This window comes from Lampetra fluviatilis, chromosome 77 (genome assembly GCF_964198595.1).
Source record: "Lampetra fluviatilis chromosome 77, kcLamFluv1.1, whole genome shotgun sequence".
In the NCBI taxonomy this organism is placed as follows: Eukaryota; Metazoa; Chordata; class Hyperoartia; order Petromyzontiformes; family Petromyzontidae; genus Lampetra; species Lampetra fluviatilis.
In genome coordinates this window covers 1196984-1220558 of record NC_136351.1, presented here as the reverse complement: position 1 = coordinate 1220558, position 23575 = coordinate 1196984, and the positions used below count along the sequence as shown (strand labels likewise).

At 57.7% G+C, this 23575-nt stretch overlaps 1 protein-coding gene across 1 annotated transcript; it reads right to left on the bottom strand.

Moving 5' to 3' along the window:
• Window positions 1-5880: 5880 nt before the first annotated feature.
• On the bottom strand, window positions 5881-18255 carry LOC144953500 (cobalamin binding intrinsic factor-like). The gene is made up of 11 exons (XM_078884044.1): window positions 18120-18255; window positions 14650-14852; window positions 13102-13197; window positions 12342-12543; window positions 11597-11790; window positions 11277-11429; window positions 10601-10779; window positions 8133-8328; window positions 7718-7916; window positions 7476-7597; window positions 5881-6333 (listed from the first exon to the last, which is right to left on the bottom strand). Exons 3-11 carry the CDS (start codon window positions 13172-13174, stop codon window positions 6272-6274), a joined length of 1380 nt encoding a protein of 459 aa, XP_078740170.1. The 5' UTR covers window positions 13175-13197; window positions 14650-14852; window positions 18120-18255; the 3' UTR covers window positions 5881-6271.
• Between the last annotated feature and the right edge of the window lie 5320 nt (window positions 18256-23575).

Here is a 23575-nt window from a genome sequence, read left to right as displayed (position 1 = left end):
CACACAGACTCGTTGTGCGTGACAATTTATTTTCGTGAAAATTTTTTTCCATAACTTTACACTTTTTAGGATTTTTTTTTTAATTTAATTACCAATTGCTTAATGGTGGCAGGCAATCATCTGACCCATAGGTGGCAGCCATCTCAAGCCAGAGAACGAGATGACTCTAGCCGCCACACATATAAAGGATTTATAGTGAAAAACGTTGTTTTTACGGGTTAATTTTTTTTGTATCGATTCTGCGCCCCTTGTGTTCGAGTCGATGTCGCGCCCCCGACTGGACATCTGACAGCGCCGTGCTGATCGCAGCTCGTCGGGTTCCTCCGGTCTAAAGTATTATTAAGATTGTGACATTGACTGTGGCTAAGACATGTTTCAGTCGTTCTTTGTGATGCAGGACTCGCATTGTACCTGAGTGTGTTTAAATAAAAACACAAACTTGTTGCCTTCTCTGTCCAAGTGCTCAAGCTCCACTTATCCCACCTCGTCACCCCCCACTCGCCCCCCTCACCTCGTCATCCCCCACTCACCCCCCTCATCTCGTCACTCCACACTCGCCCCCCCTCACCTCGTCACCCTCCACACTCGCCCCCCTCACCTCGTCACCCTCCACTCACCCCCCTCACCTCGTCACCCTCCACTCACCCCCATCACCTCGTCACCCCCCACTCACCCCCCTCACCTCGTCACCCTCCACTCACCCTCCTCACCTCGTCACCCCCCACTCGCCCCCTTCACCTCGTCACTCCACACTCGCCCCCCTCACCTCGTCACACCCCACTCACCCCCCTCACCTCGTCACCCTCCACTCGCCCCCCTCACCCTCCACACTCGCCCCCCTCACCTCGTCACCCCCCACTCGCCCCCCTCACCTCGTCACCCTCCACTCACCCCCCTCACCTCGTCACCCTCCTCACCTCGTCACCCCCAACTCGCCCCCCTCACCTCGTCACCCTCCACACTCGCCCCCCTCACCTCGTCACCCTCCAATCACCCCCCTCACCTCGTCACCCTCCACTCACCCCCATCACCTCGTCACCCCCCACTCACCCCCCTCACCTCGTCACCCTCCACTCACCCTCCTCACCTCGTCACCCCCCACTCGCCCCCTTCACCTCGTCACTCCACACTCGCCCCCCTCACCTCGTCACACCCCACTCACCCCCCTCACCTCGTCACCCTCCACTCGCCCCCCTCACCTCGTCACCCTCCACACTCGCCCCCCTCACCGTCGTCACCCCCCACTCGCCCCCCTCACCTCGTCACCCTCCACTCACCCCCCTCACCTCGTCACCCTCCTCACCTCGTCACCCCCAACTCGCCCCCCTCACCTCGTCACCCTCCACACTCGCCCCCCTCACCTCGTCACCCTCCAATCACCCCCCTCACCTCGTCACCCTCCACTCACCCCCCTCACCTCGTCACTCCACACTCGCCCCCCCTCACCTCGTCACCCCTCCACACTCGCCCCCCTCACCTCGTCACCCTCCACTCACCCCCCTCACCTCGTCACCCTCCACTCACCCCCCTCACCTCGTCACTCCCCACACTCACCCCCCTCACCTCGTCACCCTCCACTCGCCCCCCTCACCTCGTCACCCTCCACACTCGCCCCCCTCACCTCGTCACCCTCCACACTCGCCCCCCTCACCTAGTCACCTTCCACTCACCCCCCTCACCTCGTCACCCTCCACACTCGCCCCCCTCACCTCGTCACCCCCCACTCGCCCCCCTCACCTCGTCACCCTCCACTCACCCCCCTCACCTCGTCACTCCACACTCGCCCCCCTCACCTCGTCACCCTCCACTCGCCCCCCTCACCTCGTCACCCTACACTCGCCCTCACCTCGTCACCCCACACTCGCCCCCCCTCACCTCGTCACCCTCAACTCGCCCCCCTCACCTCGTCACTCCACACTCGCCCCCCCTCACCTCGTCACCCTCCACACTCGCCCCCCTCACCTCGTCACCCTCCACTCACCCCCCTCACCTCGTCACCCTCCACTCACCCCCCTCACCTCGTCACTCCCCACACTCACCCCCCTCACCTCGTCACCCTCCACTCGCCCCCCTCACCTCGTCACCCTCCACACTCGCCCCCCTCACCTCGTCACCCTCCACACTCGCCCCCCTCAACCTAGTCACCTTCCACTCACCCCCCTCACCTCGTCACCCTCCACACTCGCCCCCCTCACCTCGTCACCCCCCACTCGCCCCCCCTCACCTCGTCACCCTCCACTCACCCCCCTCACCTCGTCACTCCACACTCGCCCCCCTCACCTCGTCACCCTCCACTCGCCCCCCTCACCTCGTCACCCTACACTCGCCCTCACCTCGTCACCCCACACTCGCCCCCCTCACCTCGTCACCCTCAACTCGCCCCCCTCACCTCGTCACCCTCCACACTCGCCCCCCTCACCTCGTCACCCTCCACTCACCCCCCGCACCTCGTCACCCTCCACTCGCCCCCCTCAGCTCGTCACCCCCCACTCACCCCCCTCACCTCGTCACCCTCCACTCACCCCCCACACCTCGTCACCCTCCTCACCTCGTCACCCTCCACTCACCCCCATCACCTCGTCACTCCTCATACTCACCCCCCTCACCTCGTCACCCTCCACACTCGCCCCCCTCACCTCGTCACCCTCCACTCGCCCCCCTCACCTCGTCACCCTCCACACTCGCACCCCTCACCTCGTCACCCTCTACACTCGCCCCCCTCACCTCGTCACTCTCCACACTCGCCCCCCTCACCTCGTCACCCTCCACTCGCCCCCCTCACCTCGTCACCCTCCACTCGCCCCCCTCACCTCGTCACCCTCCTCACCTCGTCACCCTCCACACTCGCCCCCCTCACCTCGTCACCCTCCACACTCGCCCCCCTCACCTCGTCACTCTCCACACTCGCCCCCCTCACCTCGTCACCCTCCACACTCGCCCCCCTCACCTCGTCACCCTCCACACTCGCCCCCCTCACCTCGTCACCTTCCACTCACCCCCCTCACCTCGTCACCCTCCACACTCGCCCCCCTCACCTCGTCACCCCCCACTCGCCCCCCCTCACCTCGTCACCCCTCCACTCGCCCCCCTCACCTCGTCACCCTACACACTCGCCCCCCTCACCTCGTCACCCTACACTCGCCCCCCTCACCCCGTCACCTTCCACTCACCCCCCTCACCTCGTCACCCTCCACTCGCCCCCCTCACCTCGTCATCTTCCACACTCACCCCCCTCACCTCGTCACCCTCCACTCACCCCCCTCACCTCGTCACCCTCCACTCACCCCCCTCACCTCGTCACCCCCCACACTCGCCCCCCTCACCTCGTCACCCCCCACACTCGCCCCCCTCACCTCGTCACCCCCCCACACTCGCCCCCCCTCACCTCGTCACCCCCCACACTCGCCCCCCTCACCTCGTCACCCCCCACTCGCCCCCCTCACCTCGTCACCCTCCACACTCGCCCCCCTCACCTCGTCACCCTCCACTCGCCCCCCTCACCTCGTCACTCCACACTCACCCCCCTCACCTCGTCACCCTCCACACTCGCCCCCCCTCACCTCGTCACCCTCCACTCGCCCCCCTCACCTCGTCACCCCCCACTCACCCCCCTCACCTCGTCACTCCACACTCTCCCCCCTCACCTCGTCACCCTCCACTCGCCCCCCTCACCTCGTCATCCTCCACTCGCCCCCCTCACCTCGTCACCCTCCACTCGCCCCCCTCACCTCGTCACCCCTCCACTCTCCCTCCTCACCTCGTCACCCTCCACTTCCCATCGTCACCTCCTCCGTCTCTCTCTGTCTCAGACTTGTGCATTTCCTGCGGTGCCAGCGAGAATCTACCCCACCAGTACCTATGCTGCCAGCGGTTAAAACCAATGTTCCGCCTTTTGATGGGACATCTTCATGAAACTGGGGGTGCCCTTCTACAACAGCAGCTTCGTATATGGGGTGGTGCCTTACCTGGCTAACAAGCGCCATGACCTCGCCAACTACGCCTGTGATCAGCATCTAAAAATATGCTGGAAGGTGACCACTGACGGCTGCTCTGTGCTTCCAGTGTTCAGGGGCCTGCTCAAGGCACGGCTCCGGCTGGAGCACGCCATGTACCACACACATGCCGGTGATGTGCACGTCTTCGAACGCTGGGGAGCCAGACAAACCTTCTGTAACCAGCGTGGACGGCACCCTCGTGTTCACCTTCCGAGGCGCTCGCTCATCACCATAGCATGTGCGATGACCACCACCACGTGACTTTTTTTTCGTGTTGTGCGCAGTGCATTTAGCGTCACAGCGCGTGGATTTATAGCGTTTATTTGTTTGCTGGGGACTGCATTTCATGTCGGAATCACCTCCAGTGCTGTTGCTGCTGGCGGCAATAAAAGTTGTTTAAAAGTCATGTGTCTCCGTCACTCTCTCGACCTCTAGGCGGTACTCGTCCCTCAGAACCGCCCTCAGCCAGAGGTGGAAATTCCACATTCCATGTCCCTTTAGAGGACAGACAACTCCCGACTGCACACACCATTGATAACCCGATCATTGTATGCGCTTGAAGGTATTGCTGTGTGCGTGTAATCTGGTGAGTGCATTGCGCTATGAACCTGGCATCTACGTCTACTCGGCCTCAAACGAGTATCTGGTGTGATGTGTAAACGTCGCCACTGGGGAGACAAAGGCGGCCTGGCGTGGTTCTGGCTACGGGACTGCGATGCTCTGGATCTCGATGCGAGTTCACGGTGGTCGGTGAGAGCCCTCGAGGCCGCCGCTTTGTCGCCGGCGAGACGACAGCGCCCCCCGGTGGTGGGAGACGGCGTGACCACAGCCCCGCAGAGACACGCCGGGAGACGCGCACAGCGCGCCTCTGTGCGAGCCTCTGGTTCTATGCGGGTCTTTAGTGCGAGTCTGGCTCTCACAATGTGAATCTGTGGCTCTACCCAAGTCCGTGGCTCTCCGGGGGTCTATGGCGCTATGAGGGTCTACGTGGGAGTCTATGGATCCCCCGCGTGACTCTGGATCTCTGTGCGAGTCGATGGTTTCTACAGATCTCCGTGTGACTATGGGTCTGTGCGCGAGTTGCATGCCTCTCCACGTGCGAGTCCACGCGTGCCGAGATGGAGACCCCACGCGGAGTGCGCAGCGGAGAGCCGCACCTCGACTCCCAAGACAGCCCCAACAACCCCCACCACCACCCCCAACACCACCACCAATCCACACAGACCACCACCACCACCCCCAACACCCCCACTCCAAACAGACCCCTACCACCACCACCCCCAACACCACCACCACTCCACACAAACCCCCACCACCACCACTCCACAGACCACCACCACCACTCCACACAGGCCCACACCACCACCACTCCACACAGACCACCATCACCACCCCCACGCGTGAAGCGATTCCCCACCAGGCTCCACGTGGACCGCGGGGAAAGTTCCACCGCTCGAGTCGCGCGCGTGGCCTTCAAAAACTAAATCTGGCGACAGCCCTCGTGTCTGTGTATTTATTATTGCGACGTCTCCCGCAGCATCACGGCGCGCAGAGCCGCGTCTCTCAACGCGCTGCGATCGTGGCCCCGTTTCGGGGGTCAAATCCTCCTGAGAATAATTCACATTTTGTGTGACGAACCCTTTGGGGCTTCGTGCCACACTCCTCACATTTGTTTACTGCTCATCGGGTTTTACTCTCTGGGGAGGATTTTTTTTTCTCTTCCATTTTACGACATCCACGTTGCGACACGATTAGGATTTAGCCCCCTAAAAACCATGCGATTCTGACAGCTGTATAATTATTATTGCAGAGATGCCACTCGCATGAATGACGCTGCAGCGTAGACACAAACTTTTAATGTTTTATTACGTCACACGCATCGTCATGTACGAATATAATCTGTGGATGTGAACGTCGCAGCTCGTCAAGATCGTGAGGCTGGCGTTGGTGGGAGGGGGGGGAATTCACAGCAGTGGACCGATCATGGCCCACTGCTAATAACAGCGAGGATGACGTCACGGCTGCGATCATGACGGTGACGTCACAGCTACGATTATGACGCTCCCACTGCCACGTTCGCTTCGCAGCAGCAGCAGAGACAGCTGCCACCGGGGGGTGTGGGGGGGCACAGCTGGGGGCCATTGGGATGGTCGAGATGAGAAGCGACGATGACGCGGCGGCGTGGCAGAGCGAGGGAGCCACGCACGTCACGTCCCCGTTTCCTGACGTCTGTTGAACGTTGACCGGCGTCGTGCCCCCCCCTCCCCACGCTGCATCTACCACGTGGTGAGATTGGCGATCACGTGTTGTTCATCAGACACAATGTAGTCCCTCAGCCCTGCGCACAGCACCACAGACGGGGGGGGGGGGGGGTTAGTTACGTGATCCGGGTCGAGCCAAGAAAAATAAAAGGGGGCCGCGGTGGCTATGAGATGTTAACTACCTCGCCTGGTAGGCAGGAGGTCGTGAGTTCGATCCCGACCCTGACACCTGCTGTATATTGAGTTTGCGTCACTCATCATCACGGTGGCTAGGAGATGTTAACTACCTCGCCTGGTAGGCAGCAGGTCGTGAGTTCGATCCCGACCCTGACTTGCAGGATGGAGGAGTCTCATTTCGCGCGAGTGAGCGAGTTTGGTTGTGTGTGGGTGAGCGAGATGGCGAGCAACTGGTTGAATGAGTGAATGAGTGAGTGGGTGGGCGAGTGATTGGGTGGGTAGGAGGAGGAGTGTGAATGAGGGCGCGAGCGAGATTGGTGTTCAGGTGGCCGGGTGACAACTCGAGAGCAAGAGAGACACCAGGACAGGAGACAAAGGAAGAATCTCATTTTCCGATCGACTCTGGGTTGGTTCTCAAACATGAGCAAAGCAGCAACAACCCCCACACTAAACAAAGTTCAGCAATCAGCACAACAGCGAAACACTTGAGGGTAGTGGCTTGGGATGGGAGAGCCTCCCCGTTCACACAGTTGGTAGCGCAGGCAGTCCTGGAGTCTTAGTTTAAACAATGTAACGTTTTTATTTTACCAGGTAGAGAGCCCACGGAGATATTGCCTCCTTTTCAGAAGCGACGTGGCTATCAAAATTATAGCTCAACCAAGTGGCTTATACTTGTGGAAGTGTGTAGCAACAGACAAATCATCTAAACAACGCACGTCTATTCTAAATTGTGGGAAATAAAAACAGACCCGAATAAAAGTCGAGTCTGAACCACGGGGAGGGAGACGCAGAATCTCAAAATCCAGAGATGGAACCCACGAGACCTCCTGCACACCAGGCGAGGGAGACGACATCTCACGGCATCACGGCTCAAGCCGCTCGGCACTCCGTTGGAGTCGCACGCGGCTGGAATCAGCTGCCACTGGGGCTGCCCCCTCAGCTAGAGGCCTCACGGCAGCTATCGCGGTGCCACCCCGAACTGGTGACACCCCCCCCCCCCCCCCCCCCCCCCCATGTCCCGAGGCGGCCAAAGGCTCCTCACCTTTGTCCAGCGGGGTGCTGGGAGCATCCAGCAGCTGCCAGTACTGGTGCAGGGCAGAGTCCGCCACGAGTCCATTCACCTCCACCAGGTATGGCCCAAAGCTCGACGACTTGGTCTTGAAGCTGCGCGCCAACAACAACAACAACAACCTCACCACCTCCATCGCCTTACCTCCCCCCACCCCTCACCACCTCCCTCCCACACCTCATCACCTCCCCCTTCCCCACTCCCCCCCCCCTCACCTGAATTGGAGGGCGTTCTGTGCCTGGGCGGCCTCCAGCACGCGCAGGAGGTTGGAGCCGCTGGGCACGGTCACGTGGACGCTGTTGTTGAAGGTGTGGCCCAGGCCGTCGGTGGCCGTGTAGGTCACTCCGATGGGCCACGAAGAGTTGCCGGTGGGCGTGCGCAGCGTCAGCTCGCTGTGCAGGTCGTGGACGCTGTCTGCAGAGCAAGCGGCAGGAGAACAAAATAACTCTCATGCCACCGCAGGTTGACCACCGCCATTCACATGGCGCAGCAGGGTGATCACCACCACCAATTACAACCCCAAGTGGCAATTGTCCCTATGCATTACCTACCATTGACCACAGCCACGCACCTCACCATCTCTACCCCCCCCCACATTGTGCCACGTAGGCCCCACCCAGGTCCGCTCACCGTCGTCACCCACGCAAGTGATGCCCGGCACGGCCAGGTAGGTGGTGCCCAGCAGCGCGGGCAGCAGCTGGGCCAGGGCCCCCGGGGAGGCGTTGAACTCGCCGGCCACGGCGGCGGCGAAGAGGAAGGTGCGGGAGGCGTTGCCTCCGTCCCAGCCGCTCACGTTCACCCCGCTCCCTTGGGCAGCCTGCAGGGCCTGGTGGGGGTAAGAGGGGAGGGGGGTGTTTGACTGCAGTGCCAGGCTAGGTGTAGGAGGAGGTCACGGGACAGACCCTGCAGGTGCCATGGGTTGACTGCTGTGCCAGGCTAGGTGCAGGAGGAGGAGGTCACGGGACAGACCCAGCAGGTGCCATGGATTGACAGAGACGATTTGCAGATGCACCACCTGTGCCCCTACTATGCTTTAGCCACCCCAGTGCTCCACTCGTTGCGAGCATCGCTCCTCTGCCCTCCGTTGTTGGCCAGTCGTATCCTACACAAGCCTCCTCCATAGAGGCCGATCTTGACACCGCTGGTATCGACTATCGGCAAGTCCACTCGGCTCCACATTCTACTGTCAGCCTATGCAGTGCCCGGTTAGCCCCCTCTATCCAGTGAAACAGAAGCTGATTGGGGCACGCAGTGGATGGGCATGCGGGCTATATGCTCTAGCGGCCTAGCCAATGCAGCTTTGCCTGCCGGAGGACCTCACAAATGGGACCGTCCAAATCTTTCAAGGATATGCGAGCGGTTCAGACAACCCAGCCTGGTTAAACCCTGGATGGATCGGAGGCAGGCCAGCCTAAATGTGTCCAACCAGCATAGGATTTTCCATTGGGGGGTGGTCCACGTTTTTCAAGCACAGAGAAGAGAGGGCGTACCACTTTTATATGGAAGCTACAGGCAGGTAGCTTCCACACAGCGCTATGCAGCAAATTTAAAGAGATTACCACCCAACTGAATCTGAGCGAGACCTCTGCTGTCAAACCAGAGCTGGTCATGAGCACACTGCCCAATATGGCAAAACTCTGGACAATTGCCCCATAACATATGGACGGAACCGGGCGGGGGGGGGGGGGCGTCATGGAAAAAAAAAAGATGACCGCCTGAGGCGCGCGCTCCCAGTGGCTGGCGGGGCCACTTGTGGTGGGGCGAGAGGCGCGCGCAGAGGGAGCCGACACTAAACTCACACATCATACACTCACAACCACCAACTCACACATCATACACTCACACATCATACACTGGGAGTGTCATGCTGCCAGCTATGGCTGCAAGTTTGGTCGTACATGTTAGGTTTATCGTTTATTGTTAAATTTGAATCAGTTCCTATGATTACTGTTGTTACATTGTTTTTATAGCTTCATTTTGGCGATTCGAAAACATATGGTTAATCCAAATTGTCCCATGGTTGTTATAGCCGACTTGCACCACATTGGGATTTTTGCACACAGCTTTTAATACGTTTTTTTATCTTTGCTGGTTTATTCCAGGATGCTTCTGTTACGCGTCTTCGCCTTAAGATGTTCTCTGTTCATATTTTGTTTGTTGCGGTTGCACCCGACTTAAGAGCCGCATGGCTCACAGGGCTATACCTAATAAATGAAACTTGAAATGGAGAGTTGAGTGGGTGGAGTGTTTGATGGCACAAAATACCCAGGCAGGTGCTTATGTATGAATGTTGAACTTCTTCCGCACCGTATTGTAGCTAACTTTGCGAATAAGAGGCGCGAGCTTTGGTGCAGCTGAGGCACACTCCAGGTTAAGCAGGAGAACCTCCAACTCCGAGTGAGCAGCAAATCACCAGCTCATCAGCATACATAACATGGTTGACCAATAGGGAGCAATTTCTTGATCTCATCCGGGCATTCGATCAGCCTCCTATTGTATTTGTCCCAGATGGAAATTGCTCCAGTACAGCCACAGAACACTTCAACTACGTGGTTCTAAAAAAAACGTTAAATAATGTCGGAGCATGGACACTTCCCTGTCGCACCCAAGGTGAACAAGGAACGGCTTTGACTCCTGGCCATATCGATATACCCGGACCTGCCCACCATCATGAAGGAACTTAATTGTTGTGAGCAGAGTCGGAGTCTCATAAAGCACTTGCAATGAATACGCCAGGGCTCTGGGTTGTTATAGTATTGGCTTTGGCCGTTTCAAACAAGCAGAGGCATAGAAGGCATCCAACTAATCGGCTTTGCCTGCATTCCTCCACTGATATTCACTTGTGGTGGGGGCATAAGCCACTACCACCATACCTTGCTTCCCACGATGGAGAGTAGAGCTCACTCACCACCACCACGCTCCCACACCCCCTTCATTCGTTATTCACAAGAGCCACCTCGCCGTTTCCTTCCCCCAGCGGACGAATGTCCATCCTCAGTGACTGGACAAATGACAATCCACCGAGACCACAGCCCCCCACCATCCAGCCCCCCCCCACCAGCCAGCCCCCACCATCCCACCAGCCCCCCACCCCCCACCTGCACGGCGAGGGCGGTGCTGTAGATGTTGCCGATGGCTCCGTTGCCCGAGCGCTGCCCCAGCAGCAGCGTGGCGAGGCTCTGGGCGGCCGCGGCCACGGCAGCGGCGAGTGTGGGGGGCCCCAGGAGCGGAGTCCCCTTGAGGCACGACAGCGCCACCAGCGCCTGGGATGCCTCGTCTGGGGGGGGGGGGGGGGGGGGGGGCGATGCTCGCTCAGCCGCCCACTCCTCGCTCGTCCAGCCCCTCCGTATTGCTCTCAGAAGAGGCAAAGATCACCGCCCGTACCGCCTACAGAGGCTCGTGAGCAAGTAGCAGCACCTATCAAGTCCAGCACAACGCCATGCTGCCTTCGACTCCGCAGTGGTGATGTTTATTAGACACCACAGCAGGTGACGGATTTAAAGACCAAACGAACCTCGGGAACACCCAGGACCAGTTCGGATGCACCACCGATGGTCATTCCGTGAATGGGGATCATCCAGCTCGGTGTGGCCGGGTTCGTAGCACGGTGCACACCGACCGCTGCTCTGCCGCTCACCTGGCACATTACTCGCCGCTCGCTCACTCGCTCTCGGAGCGATGCTCGTCCGCAGACCCCTGTAGGCCCTGCAGCATTGGCCCAGCTCAAAATCACTCACAGAGTCACTCGCCACTCGCTCAGAGTCACTCGCTCACCGATGGAGTAGGGCCCGTCGCCAGAGCCCTGGAGCAGGGCCCAGCTCGTGAGCTTCTCCACGGCGTCGGGGTCCACGCTGGCGTTGAGGATGCACAGCGCCTGCGTGGCGAGCGCGTACTGGTAGTAGGTGGTGAGAGGCCGCCCTGCCAGCGCTGAGGGTAGAAAGCGCAGAGGGGGGGGGGGGGGGGTCCACCACTACAACGGCCACCACCACCACAACCACCGCTACGACCCGGCGACGTCACCCCCGGCGATGTCACCCCAACTACGTCGCCACTACATCACTCCCCCCCCCCCCCCGCGTGTCCCCACGTCGCACCAACGCTACGCCGCTCCTCGTCGAGCCGCTGGTCCAGGATGCCGAGGAGGTCGACGCGGACCCAGCCCAGGCGCATGGCCTCCACGGGCAGGCACGAGGCCCTCAGCGCCAGCACCGCCAGCGCCAGCTGCCCCGACGAGACGGCCTCGTCGCGTTGGGACCTCTCGTCCGGGTCGGTCACCTGCCCCGGGCAGCTGTGCAACAAAATCCCATCCCCGCGTTAGAACGGCGTCTGCATGTACAACTTCTTTCGCACCATTCGTAGCCAATCGTGTTAGTTGAGAGGTGTGGGGGAAGGACAACAAGAGAAGACGATCTCAGACAAAAAGTAAGAGGAGGTTTTACACATTCTGGCAATCAAACGGGGGTTGTGTTTTGAAGTTCAAACACCGAATGGAACCTGGGAGTGGTGGCGGTCGGCGCTACGCTGCCCTGCGAACCCGGAGGTTCCGATTCTCACCTCACGGCCACCAACACCGGGTGACGATTCTCTGAACCGGTCCTGGCCCTCCCCTAGGTCGACTCGGCCTCAAACGAGTACCTGGGTGGAGCGGCGTGTACAATCATCGCCACTGGGGAGACAAAGGCGGCCGGGTGTGGTTGCCGGCCACCCACCCCCTCGCGTACCAGTGCCGGCATTCATTAAGCGCCGACACTCACCAACGGCACTTGCCCCAACAGTCCGTTAAGGCTATACGGGGGATCTTTGTCTTTGGGGGGAGGTGGAGGTGGGGGGTCGGCGAACCTGCGGTCGAGGTGCAGGTCGGCGAGGCGCGCCAGCAGCTGCTTGAGGAAGGAGCGCTCCATGCGCAGGTTGTGCACCGGTGCCAGGCGCAGTGCACACAGCACCGTGGGGTCGAGCAGGAAGCTCTCGTCCGAGGGTCGCGTAGAGTTGAGCAGCACCTTGACCACGGCCAGGACCACGGCCGAATCGGCCGCCGGTACCGCTAGGGGGAGGGGTGGGGGAAGAGCCAGGAGGTGGTGGAGTGGGGTCTCAGAGCACCACCTTCAGCGGCTCGCGGTCGAACAAATGCGGTGGGCACCGGGTTCTGTGGCCGTCTGGAACGCTTTTCATTCTGATAATAGGAAGCCATTGGGAGCCGTGCACTTTCCAAGCATCGCCGAGGTCGAAAAACTCGTTTCTTTAGAGCCGCTTTGTGCTTTTAGTTTGTTGTGGTCCCCCCCCCACCCCCGCACCGTAGGGTTGGTTACGTACGGTGCGAAAGAAGTGAAACACACAGTAGCGTGTGTGTGTGTCTGTGTGTGTGTGCGTGCGCGCGCGCCTCTGTGCGTGTGTTCTGACAAGGGGCTGTGTTAAGCGGCCCACGACCAATTCCTGCAGGAGCGGCGCGCGAGGACTTTCCGGTGCAGCAGAGCGAGAGTGAACAAAGATGTAAAATAAACTTCTCCAGGTGCGGGAAAAGTACGGAAAACCGGTGATACCGGCTGGGTGAGATCTCCACCACCACCACCACGCCGTGTTCATCCCCCCCCCCCTCCGTTACCGGCGACGGAGCTGTGCAGGACGGCGACTGCCGCCAGCAGCAGCAGCGCCACAGCGTAGCTAGGGCGAGCCATGACGAGCGAGCAGCCTCCTCTCACTGCAGAGACACCACGCAGAGACACGGCACAGACAGACACCGAGAGTGTCACTCACACAGAGACACGGCACAGACAGAGACACCGAGAGTGTCACTCACACAGAGACACGGCACAGACAGAGACACCGAGAGAGAGCGAGAGAGTCACTCGCACAGACACCACACAGAGACACGGAACAGACAGAGACACCGAGAGAGAGTCACTCACACAGAGACACGGCACAGACAGAGACACCGAGAGAGAGAGTCACTCGCACAGACACCACACAGAGACACGGCACAGACAGAGACACCGAGAGAGAGTCACTCACACAGAGACACGGCACAGACAGAGACACCGAGAGAGAGCGAGAGAGTCACTCGCACAGACACCACACAGAGACACGGCACAGACAGAGACACCGAGAGAGTCACTCACACGGAGACACGGCACAGACAGAGACACCAAGAGAGAGCGAGAGAGTCACTCGCACAGACACCACACAGAGACACGGCACAGACAGAGACACCGAGAGAGAGCGAGAGAGTCACTCGCACAGACACCACACAGACAGAGACACCGAGAGAGAGTCACTCACACAGACACGGCACAGACAGAGACACCGAGAGAGAGAGAGTCACTCGCACAGACACCACACAGAGACACGGCACAGACAGAGACACCTAGAGAGAGTCACTCACACAGAGACACGGCACAGACAGAGACACCGAGAGAGAGAGAGTCACTCGCACAGACACCACACAGAGACACGGCACAGACAGAGACACCGAGAGAGAGTCACTCACACAGACACGGCACAGACAGAGACACCGAGAGAGAGCGAGAGAGTCACTCGCACAGACACCACACAGAGACACGGCACAGACAGAGACACCAAGAGAGTCACTCGCGACCATTACACGGCCACACGAGGTATTCTTGCCGTTTGCGTTTATATTTCGACCTAGGAGAGAACCCCGTTCGGATATTCGTCACAGTGTGAACGCGTGAGGTGCCCTCCCCCTCTCTCTCTCTCGGGGTAATCATCATCTCCAGGGTCCATCCATTGCTGGATGGAGATCCATGTGGTGACGAGGAGGTCTCCAGCCTGCTTGTTCTCTCCAATCCACGTGTTCCCAATCTAATTTCAGTCTCCGATTAAAACGAAACGTCGAAATTTAAACGTTTGAACCAAACTCGAATATTGTATTATTCGCGTGGTGGGGTTTGTTTACAGCAGCAGACAACAGCATGCAGACTGCAACACAGACTCGACTAGAGCGACTTTATTAGTCACCTGGGGTTTGTTGATAGCAGCAGACAACAACCTGAACCTACGAGGTTCGAGTCGTTTTGGTTCGCAGGTCACCTCCGAACCATAACAACTGGAACCTGCAGTCCGTCCCAGTCTCGCGTTACCGCGGTTGCTGCGCTCATCACAGCGCGAACGCAGATTCGTCATTAAAACTCACCAAAATTCAGCAGCAGCGGCGCCGGTAAGTAACCAGAGGTAGCAGCAGCAGTGGAGCGAGCCTGGCTGTGGCGAGAGCGAGCAGCAGCAGTGTAGCGAGCCTGGCTGTGAGCACAGCGGGCCCCGCGCTCCCCGCTATTTAAGCTCCCAGGGGGTGCGGCTCCGGCACGCCCACAACGAGCGCTGCCGCGTGCACACCTACACCTGCGGGGGTGGGGGGTGGGGAGGTGGGGAGTGGGGGGATGGGGGGTGGGGGGGGGATGGGGGGTGGGGGGGTGCAGTGATTCTAGCGCTGCGCTACGAACCCGAGTTTTGATTCCCGTTCACGGCCACCAACCCACCCCAGTGATGGCGATGATCTGAAACCAACTCAGCCTCCCCTCGGTCGTAGGCGTGTTCTGTGTGTGTGTGTACACGTGTTCTGTGTGTGTACACGCGTTATCTGTGTGTGTGTGTACATGTGTTCTCTGTGTGTGTACACGAGTTGTGTGTGTTTGTGTACACGTGTCCCGCTCACGACCAACACCAGTGACGATTATCTGAACCGGGTCCTCGGCTTACCCTAGGTCGACTCAGCCTCAAATGAGTAGTAACCTTGTGCCGTGCGCAGGGTCGTGACCTCCTGCCAGCGGGCGTTCGACACTTCACGTGGCCTCAAGGTGCACATGGCCTGGCACAAGCGTCGTGGTGACGTCACCGCCACTTAGTGGCGACTACAAGGCTACCTGAGGTCCGCATTAGCCACGCGTTCTGCTCGCGGTACAAACATGCGCTGAGAGTGCACGCGCTGTCCCACAGATGGGAATGGCTTTGACGACGCCTCGCCAATCGGTGTGTTGCCTATTTGGTGTTTGACCATCTCGACACAACCCCTGTGTTTTGTTGCCAGGAGTTGTGTTAAAACAATAAAATAATTGTCGCTTCTTTTCGTCTCAACACCTGAACATAATGAAGGGACACTCATCCTCTCTCTTCACCAATCACTCACCAGTCACCCTATTACACTCGCGCGAACTTGACATTCGCAGCCAATCAACGATCGCCAATGAGCCGTAATTATTCAACGAGAACCACGTGCGCGGTCGCGCCTTGACGTCACGGCACGTGGTCCAGGGCTCCTGGTGAACGACGCGACCACGGTGGTGGGTGCTGTGGATCAGCGAGCGAAACGTCGACGTTCGCGTGGGGATATTGTGAGATCGCGTTCATCATTAGAATGTCGCTCTCTCGTCACTCGATGCGAGATGACGTCTTACATTGGGCCCTGTGCATCCGTGAAATATTGATTGGCAAATCTGCGCTTCACTTTGCGAATTTCGTTGACCCCCATTGTCAAATCCAAGGAACCTAAGGGCGTCCATCTAACTGCACGTTTAACTATCTCCAGAACAAGACTTGGGATGGGTGACAAAGCCTTTGCCATAGCAGGACCAACGTTTCGGAATAACCACCTCGTTTCCTCACTTGAACATCAATCACCGTCCGTCAATAAATATTCTGAAGCAGAAGATGCGTGCCGGATACAGCCACATTCCCCTCCACATTGAGAAACATGCATTGCGATTATTGACGTCATTTTGCTGCTATTAATGTCCAAATGATGGGCTATGATTTATGATAGCCGGGTGGCTTCTGGAAAATAAGTGAACGCCTCAGTGGGCTTTGCCTGGTAGGATGGGGATGGTTTAGTTGGGTGTGTGTGTGTACTTGGGTGATTAGTTCACCTTTCTTGGACTTTGCACTAATATCACGTTTGAGCAGTGAGTGTTGTTGTAACGTTCTTACCCGGCCCGACCGGACATCTGTAAAACAAAAAGAGCTTTATAGCTCATCGGATTCCTCCTGCAGTATAAATACATATTCGTATTCTGTGTGCTGTGATCACGTGGAGCACGTGTACACAAAGACAGACGAACTAAGACCCCCCGTAGAGGCTGTCACAATCTTCACCCGCTAAGTGCTCCGAGCGAGTAGCAGCACCAATGAAGGCTGGCACTGCACACGATGGGGTGGGTGGCCAGCACCACGTCCGGCCACCTTTGTCTCCCCCATGAGTGGTGATGTTCACTACACACCGCACCAGCCTATACCCTAGGTCTGAGTCGACCTAGGGGAGGGTCAGGACCGGTTCAGACAATCGTCACTTGTTTTGGCCCTGAGCGGGACACGTGTACACACACACAGAGAACACGTGTACACACACCACGTGTACACACACACAGAGAACACGTGTACACACACACCACGTGTACACACACACAGAGAACACGTGTACACACACACAACACGTGTACACACACACAACACGTGTACATACACACAGAGAACACGTGTATACACACATACAGAGAACACGTGTACACACACACCACGTGTACACACACACAGAGAACACGTGTACACACACACACACCACGTGTACACACACAGAGAACACGTGTATACACACACAGAGAACACGTGTACACACATACAGAGAACACGTGTACACACACACACAGACACACAGAACACGCACAACACGTGTCCACACACAGACACGGGACAATTGTACACACACGCACAGCACGTGTACACACACACACAACACGTGTGTACACACACAGAGAACACGTGTGTACACACATACAGAGAACACGTGTACACACACACAGAGAAGACGTGTACACACACAGAGCACACGTGTATACACACACACAGAGCACACGTGTATACACACATACAGAGAACACGTGTACACATACACACCACGTGTACACACACACCACGTGTACACACACAGAGAACACATGTATACACACACACAGAGAACACGTGTACACACACACAGAGAACACGTGTACACACACACAGACACACAGAACACGCACAACACGTGTCCACACACAGACACGGGACAATTGTACACACACACACAACACGTGTGTACACACACAGAGAACACGTGTGTACACACATACAGAGAACACGTGTACACACACACACAGAGAACACGTGTACACACACACACAGAGAACACGTGTACACACACACAGAGCACACGTGTACACACACGCGCGCGTCAACAAGACACTTTAACACGCAGCGGGCTTTCGAGACAAATATTAATCACAATGAAGGTGTTTTGTGTCGCGTCAGTATGAAGGTGTCGACCTCCACCACCCGACACGGCCAATCAATCAGCGACTTGTCACGTAAACAAAACGCCAAATAGTTACTAGTGTAGTGTATAGTGTAGTGTATAGTGTAGAGTGTAGTGTAGTGTATAGTGTAGTGTATTGTACTATATTGTAGTGTATAGTGTAGTGTATAGTGTAGTGTGTAGTGTATAGTGTAGTGTATAGTGTATTGTACTATCGTGTAGTGTATAGTGTAGTGAATAGTGTAGTGTATCGTGTAGTGTATAGTGTAGTGTGTAATGTAATGCAGTGTGTAGTGTAGTGTATAGTGTAGTGTACTACTTCAGCCCACCGGTGTGTTGAAGAGTGAATCCACAATTTATACTTAGGCGATCTGACCCAATAACCTATATTATGAACAATTCAAGAGAGTCGCGATGAAACGTGGTTGCGCAAATAACAACATCAGCCGTTGCGCAACTCCTCGCCTGCCCAGCAGCCAGACGGCGCCTGGAGCCGCGCCGCTCGCGTCTGCGATGTCGCGAGTGGGCGAGTCGGAATGTGCACACGGTTCACGCGCTGCGCTCCGAATCCGGCGACCCGAGTTCGATTCCCGGCCACGACCACCCTAGCAGCAGCAGTAGCAGTAGTGACGATTAACTGAACCGGTTCCCGGGCCTCCCCTAGGTCGACTCAGCCTCAAATGAGTGGTGTTGGCCGCCCAAGCTGCATTGTGTGCCACGGCGCCGGTAGCCTTCGTCGGTGCCGCTCGCTACTAGCGGGACTTGCCCCCAACAGCGTGTTAAGGCTACACGGGGGATCTTTGTCTTTGGTGTTGCTGCTGCTGCTGCTGTTGTTGTTGTGTCGAGGATTTGAGTGAGAGGCACCCAAACCTGTTCTCGTCGCATTCCTGGCGAGGCTGGCACGTTCGGTCGCTTTTCAAAACCGGATTTTCCAGGGCGGGACGAACGCTGGCAGCCGTGACAGTAACGCAGCGAATGGGATGAGTCACCCAATGAGCGGTTCCATTCACTCTCAGTGCTAAGTCAACACTCCGCCTGCTGCTGCTGCTGCCTGTGGGTAAACCCCAGCGCAGGTGCTTGGCAATGAGCTTGCAGGATTGCGAAATGTGGCCGTGATGTTTTGCATATAAAGGTGCAGTTGCAGTGTTCATCGGGGAGCGGTGTTCATCGGGGAGCGGTGTTCCTCGGGGAGCGGTGTTCCTCGGGGAGCGGTGTTCCTCGGGGAGCGGTGTTCCTCGGGGAGCGGTGTTCCTCGGGGAGCGGTGTTCCTCGGGGAGCGGTGTTCCTCGGGGAGCGGTGTTCCTCGGGGAGCGGTGTTCCTCGGGGAGCGGTGTTCCTCGGGGAGCGGTGTTCCTCGGGGAGCGGTGTTCCTCGGGGAGCGGTGTTCATCGGGGAGCGGTGTTCATCGGGGAGCGGTGTTCATCGGGGAGCGGTGTTCATCGGGGAGCGGTGTTCCTCGGGGAGCGGTGTTCCTCGGGGAGCGGTGTTCCTCGGGGAGCGGTGTTCATCGGGGAGCGGTGTTCATCGGGGAGCGGTGTTCATCGGGGAGCGGTGTTCATCGGGGAGCGGTGTTCATCGGGGAGCGGTGTTCCTCGGGGAGCGGTGTTCCTCGGGGAGCGGTGTTCCTCGGGGAGCGGTGTTCCTCGGGGAGCGGTGTTCCTCGGGGAGCGGTGTTCCTCGGGGAGCGGTGTTCCTCGGGGAGCGGTGTTCCTCGGGGAGCGGTGTTCATCGGGGAGCGGTGTTCATCGGGGAGCGGTGTTCATCGGGGAGCGGTGTTCATCGGGGAGCGGTGTTCCTCGGGGAGCGGTGTTCATCGGGGAGCGGTGTTCATCGGGGAGCGGTGTTCCTCGGGGAGCGGTGTTCATCGGGGAGCGGTGTTCATCGGGGAGCGGTGTTCATCGGGGAGCGGTGTTCATCGGGGAGCGGTGTTCATCGGGGAGCGGTGTTCATCGGGGAGCGGTGTTCATCGGGGAGCGGTGTTCATCGGGGAGCGGTGTTCATCGGGGAGCGGTGTTCATCGGGGAGCGGTGTTCATCGGGGAGCGGTGTTCATCGGGGAGCGGTGTTCATCGGGGAGCGGTGTTCATCGGGGAGCGGTGTTCATCGGGGAGCGGTGTTCATCGGGGAGCGGTGTTCATCGGGGAGCGGTGTTCATCGGGGAGCGGTGTTCATCGGGGAGCGGTGTTCATCGGGGAGCGGTGTTCATCGGGGAGCGGTGTTCATCGGGGAGCGGTGTTCATCGGGGAGCGGTGTTCATCGGGGAGCGGTGTTCATCGGGGAGCGGTGTTCATCGGGGAGCGGTGTTCATCGGGGAGCGGTGTTCATCGGGGAGCGGTGTTCATCGGGGAGCGGTGTTCATCGGGGAGCGGTGTTCATCGGGGAGCGGTGTTCATCGGGGAGCGGTGTTCATCGGGGAGCGGTGTTCATCGGGGAGCGGTGTTCATCGGGGAGCGGTGTTCATCGGGGAGCGGTGTTCATCGGGGAGCGGTGTTCATCGGGGAGCGGTGTTCATCGGGGAGCGGTGTTCATCGGGGAGCGGTGTTCATCGGGGAGCGGTGTTCATCGGGGAGCGGTGTTCATCGGGGAGCGGTGTTCATCGGGGAGCGGTGTTCATCGGGGAGCGGTGTTCATCGGGGAGCGGTGTTCATCGGGGAGCGGTGTTCATCGGGGAGCGGTGTTCATCGGGGAGCGGTGTTCATCGGGGAGCGGTGTTCATCGGGGAGCGGTGTTCATCGGGGAGCGGTGTTCATCGGGGAGCGGTGTTCATCGGGGAGCGGTGTTCATCGGGGAGCGGTGTTCATCGGGGAGCGGTGTTCATCGGGGAGCGGTGTTCATCGGGGAGCGGTGTTCATCGGGGAGCGGTGTTCATCGGGGAGCGGTGTTCATCGGGGAGCGGTGTTCATCGGGGAGCGGTGTTCATCGGGGAGCGGTGTTCATCGGGGAGCGGTGTTCATCGGGGAGCGGTGTTCATCGGGGAGCGGTGTTCATCGGGGAGCGGTGTTCATCGGGGAGCGGTGTTCATCGGGGAGCGGTGTTCATCGGGGAGCGGTGTTCATCGGGGAGCGGTGTTCATCGGGGAGCGGTGTTCATCGGGGAGCGGTGTTCATCGGGGAGCGGTGTTCATCGGGGAGCGGTGTTCATCGGGGAGCGGTGTTCATCGGGGAGCGGTGTTCATCGGGGAGCGGTGTTCATCGGGGAGCGGTGTTCATCGGGGAGCGGTGTTCATCGGGGAGCGGTGTTCATCGGGGAGCGGTGTTCATCGGGGAGCGGTGTTCATCGGGGAGCGGTGTTCATCGGGGAGCGTCGTGCGGGGTTAATAATCAATCATAATCAGTATTTAGACTGCAGGAGGAATCCGATGAGCTCTAAAGCTCTTGTGTCACAGATGTCCAGTAGCAGCGGGTCACAACGTTACAGCAACAAACACAAAACACACAACAAACACGATCGCAGTGCAAAGTGTAGGAACTGTAAACAAGTCACTTAACAATAAACTGAATAAAGAATAAACTATTTTTATCTTTCGATTTAAAACTTTCGTGGCTGCAGGGATTCATCTTCTTGGTTCTTTCGGTAAAGTCACGTAGAAGGGAAATAATAAAATAATAAAAATAAAACATAATAAAATAATTCTCACGACGTTTCGGCCACAACGCAAGCAGCCGTCCTCAGGTGAAGAACAGGTCTGTCGGAAAGACAGCGTCTGAATGGGCACCACCAGGCTTGGCAGCGTATATTTAAGCTGGGTTGGAGGGGGAAGAGCGCCTTGACAAATTTAATTTGCATATCAAGAGGAACTTTGCATATTTATGGGAAATGCAGATATGGGATTAGTCACTACTTGCGGAATGCGTAGGAGGTGGGCGGGGGTTTCAAAATCATATTATGCCCGTGCATTATGCAGTATGCAGGATTATCTTACCAGGTGAAGGCCACTGAGCTATTAAGTTATGTTTTAGAAGCTACCTGGCCACGAATGGCAGCTCAACAAAGCAGCTCATATAGCTGCAACATAATCTAAACACTTGAAAAGCAAAAGTTAGAACACACTGGGTTAGTTCGTTTATTCAACAAATGCTTAAACCGATTTCCATTGAGGCGGTGCTCATCAGTCAACTTCTTCTGTTCAAACTACCAACGAAGTCCACACCCAACCGTGCTACGAGCTGCCGTGAAATTGTTGACCTGTATCCGACCCGTACTCGACCCGTACCCGATCACGACCCCGACCCATATCCGACCCCTATGCGACCCCTGCCGGACTCCGACAGACCCCTACAAGACAACTACACGACCCGTACATGACCCCTTCCCAACCTGTACCGACCCATACCGACCCGTACTGACATCTACACGACCCCTACCCGACCTCTACACGACTCGTGTCCCTGACCCGACCATAACGAACCCTACCCGACACCTAACTCTACCCGTCCTGTACCCGACCCCTACTCAACCCCTACCCGATACCTACACGACCCGTACCCGACCCCTCGCTAACCGTGTTCAGGATTTTTGTGAGTGTATGCGGTTGGTGTAGTTTCTGGTTGGGGTTAAGAAGAACTTTTATTTCTCATGAGAAGGCTCAAACTCAAAGGATAGGACGGACCACAACTTCAACCACCTCATCATGGGACCTCATTTGCCAGTACCAAAATATGAGAATAGGGTTTTCCCCTTTTTCCTGGCAACAAAGAAGGTGATAAGATGCTAAAACACCAAACTGAAACCTTTTGCAAGGAATCGTGTCTGTGTAGTGGTGGTATTGACGTGCGCCGACTGTGACAGTGATGGATCACGGGGCGGCGCGGGGTGCGGGGTTGGGCACGCGTTGTGGGCGTGGTGTGGACGCGCGCGCCGGGAGTGACAGATGACGAGGCGGCGCGGAGTGAGTGGTGAGGCACGATGAGATGTGGGAAAAGAGGATCGTAGCCAGCACCCGGCGATTGGTCGAATAAGTGGGTGCTCGCAGCGACGTCCGCAGGTGGGGTATAAAGGGGGACGCGCGAGAGCACTCGGGGAGAGTTACCCAGTTGAAGACCCGAAGACGGAGCTGAAGACCTAGTGAAGCCGAGTAGCTCAGTGGCGTTAGTCGCCGAGTAGCTAAGTGGATGTTGGTCATCCGAGTAGCTCAGTGGCGTTAGTCGCCGAGTAGCTAAGTGGATGTTGGTCATCCGAGTAGCTAAGTGGGCGTTAGTCGCCAAGTAGCTAAGTGGGTGGTTGTCACCCAAGTACTAAGTGGATGTTGGTCATCCGAGTAGCTCAGTGGCGTTAGTCGCCAAGTAGCTAAGAGGATGTTGGTCATCCGAGTAGCTCAGTGGGCGTTAGTCGCCAAGTAGCTAAGTGGGTGTTTGTCACCCGAGTACTAAGTGGATGTTGGTCATCCGAGTAACTCAGTGGGCGTTAGTCGCCAAGTAGCTAAGTGGGTGTTTGTCACCCGAGATACAAAGTAGGTGTTAGTCACCTGTAACCAAGTTTGATAAAATAAAGAGTGTGTTACCCGTGAAGTCGTCTCCCGTGGAGTTACTACATTACATCTGCATTAACCACAATGCTTGTGGTCAGAATGCAAAAAAACACTCTGATAATATATGATGCATTGTCTTTGAAACTGATTGGTCCACACCAGAGACAGCTTTCTTTTGAGACCCCTGCTCAAACCGAAATACCAAGTTAAAAAGAGAACTCCCCTCCACACACTATACCACCTCTCTCATCTCACTCTACTCCCCTCCACACAGTCCTCTACCTCTCAACTCACTCTACCCTCCACACACTCTCCAAAC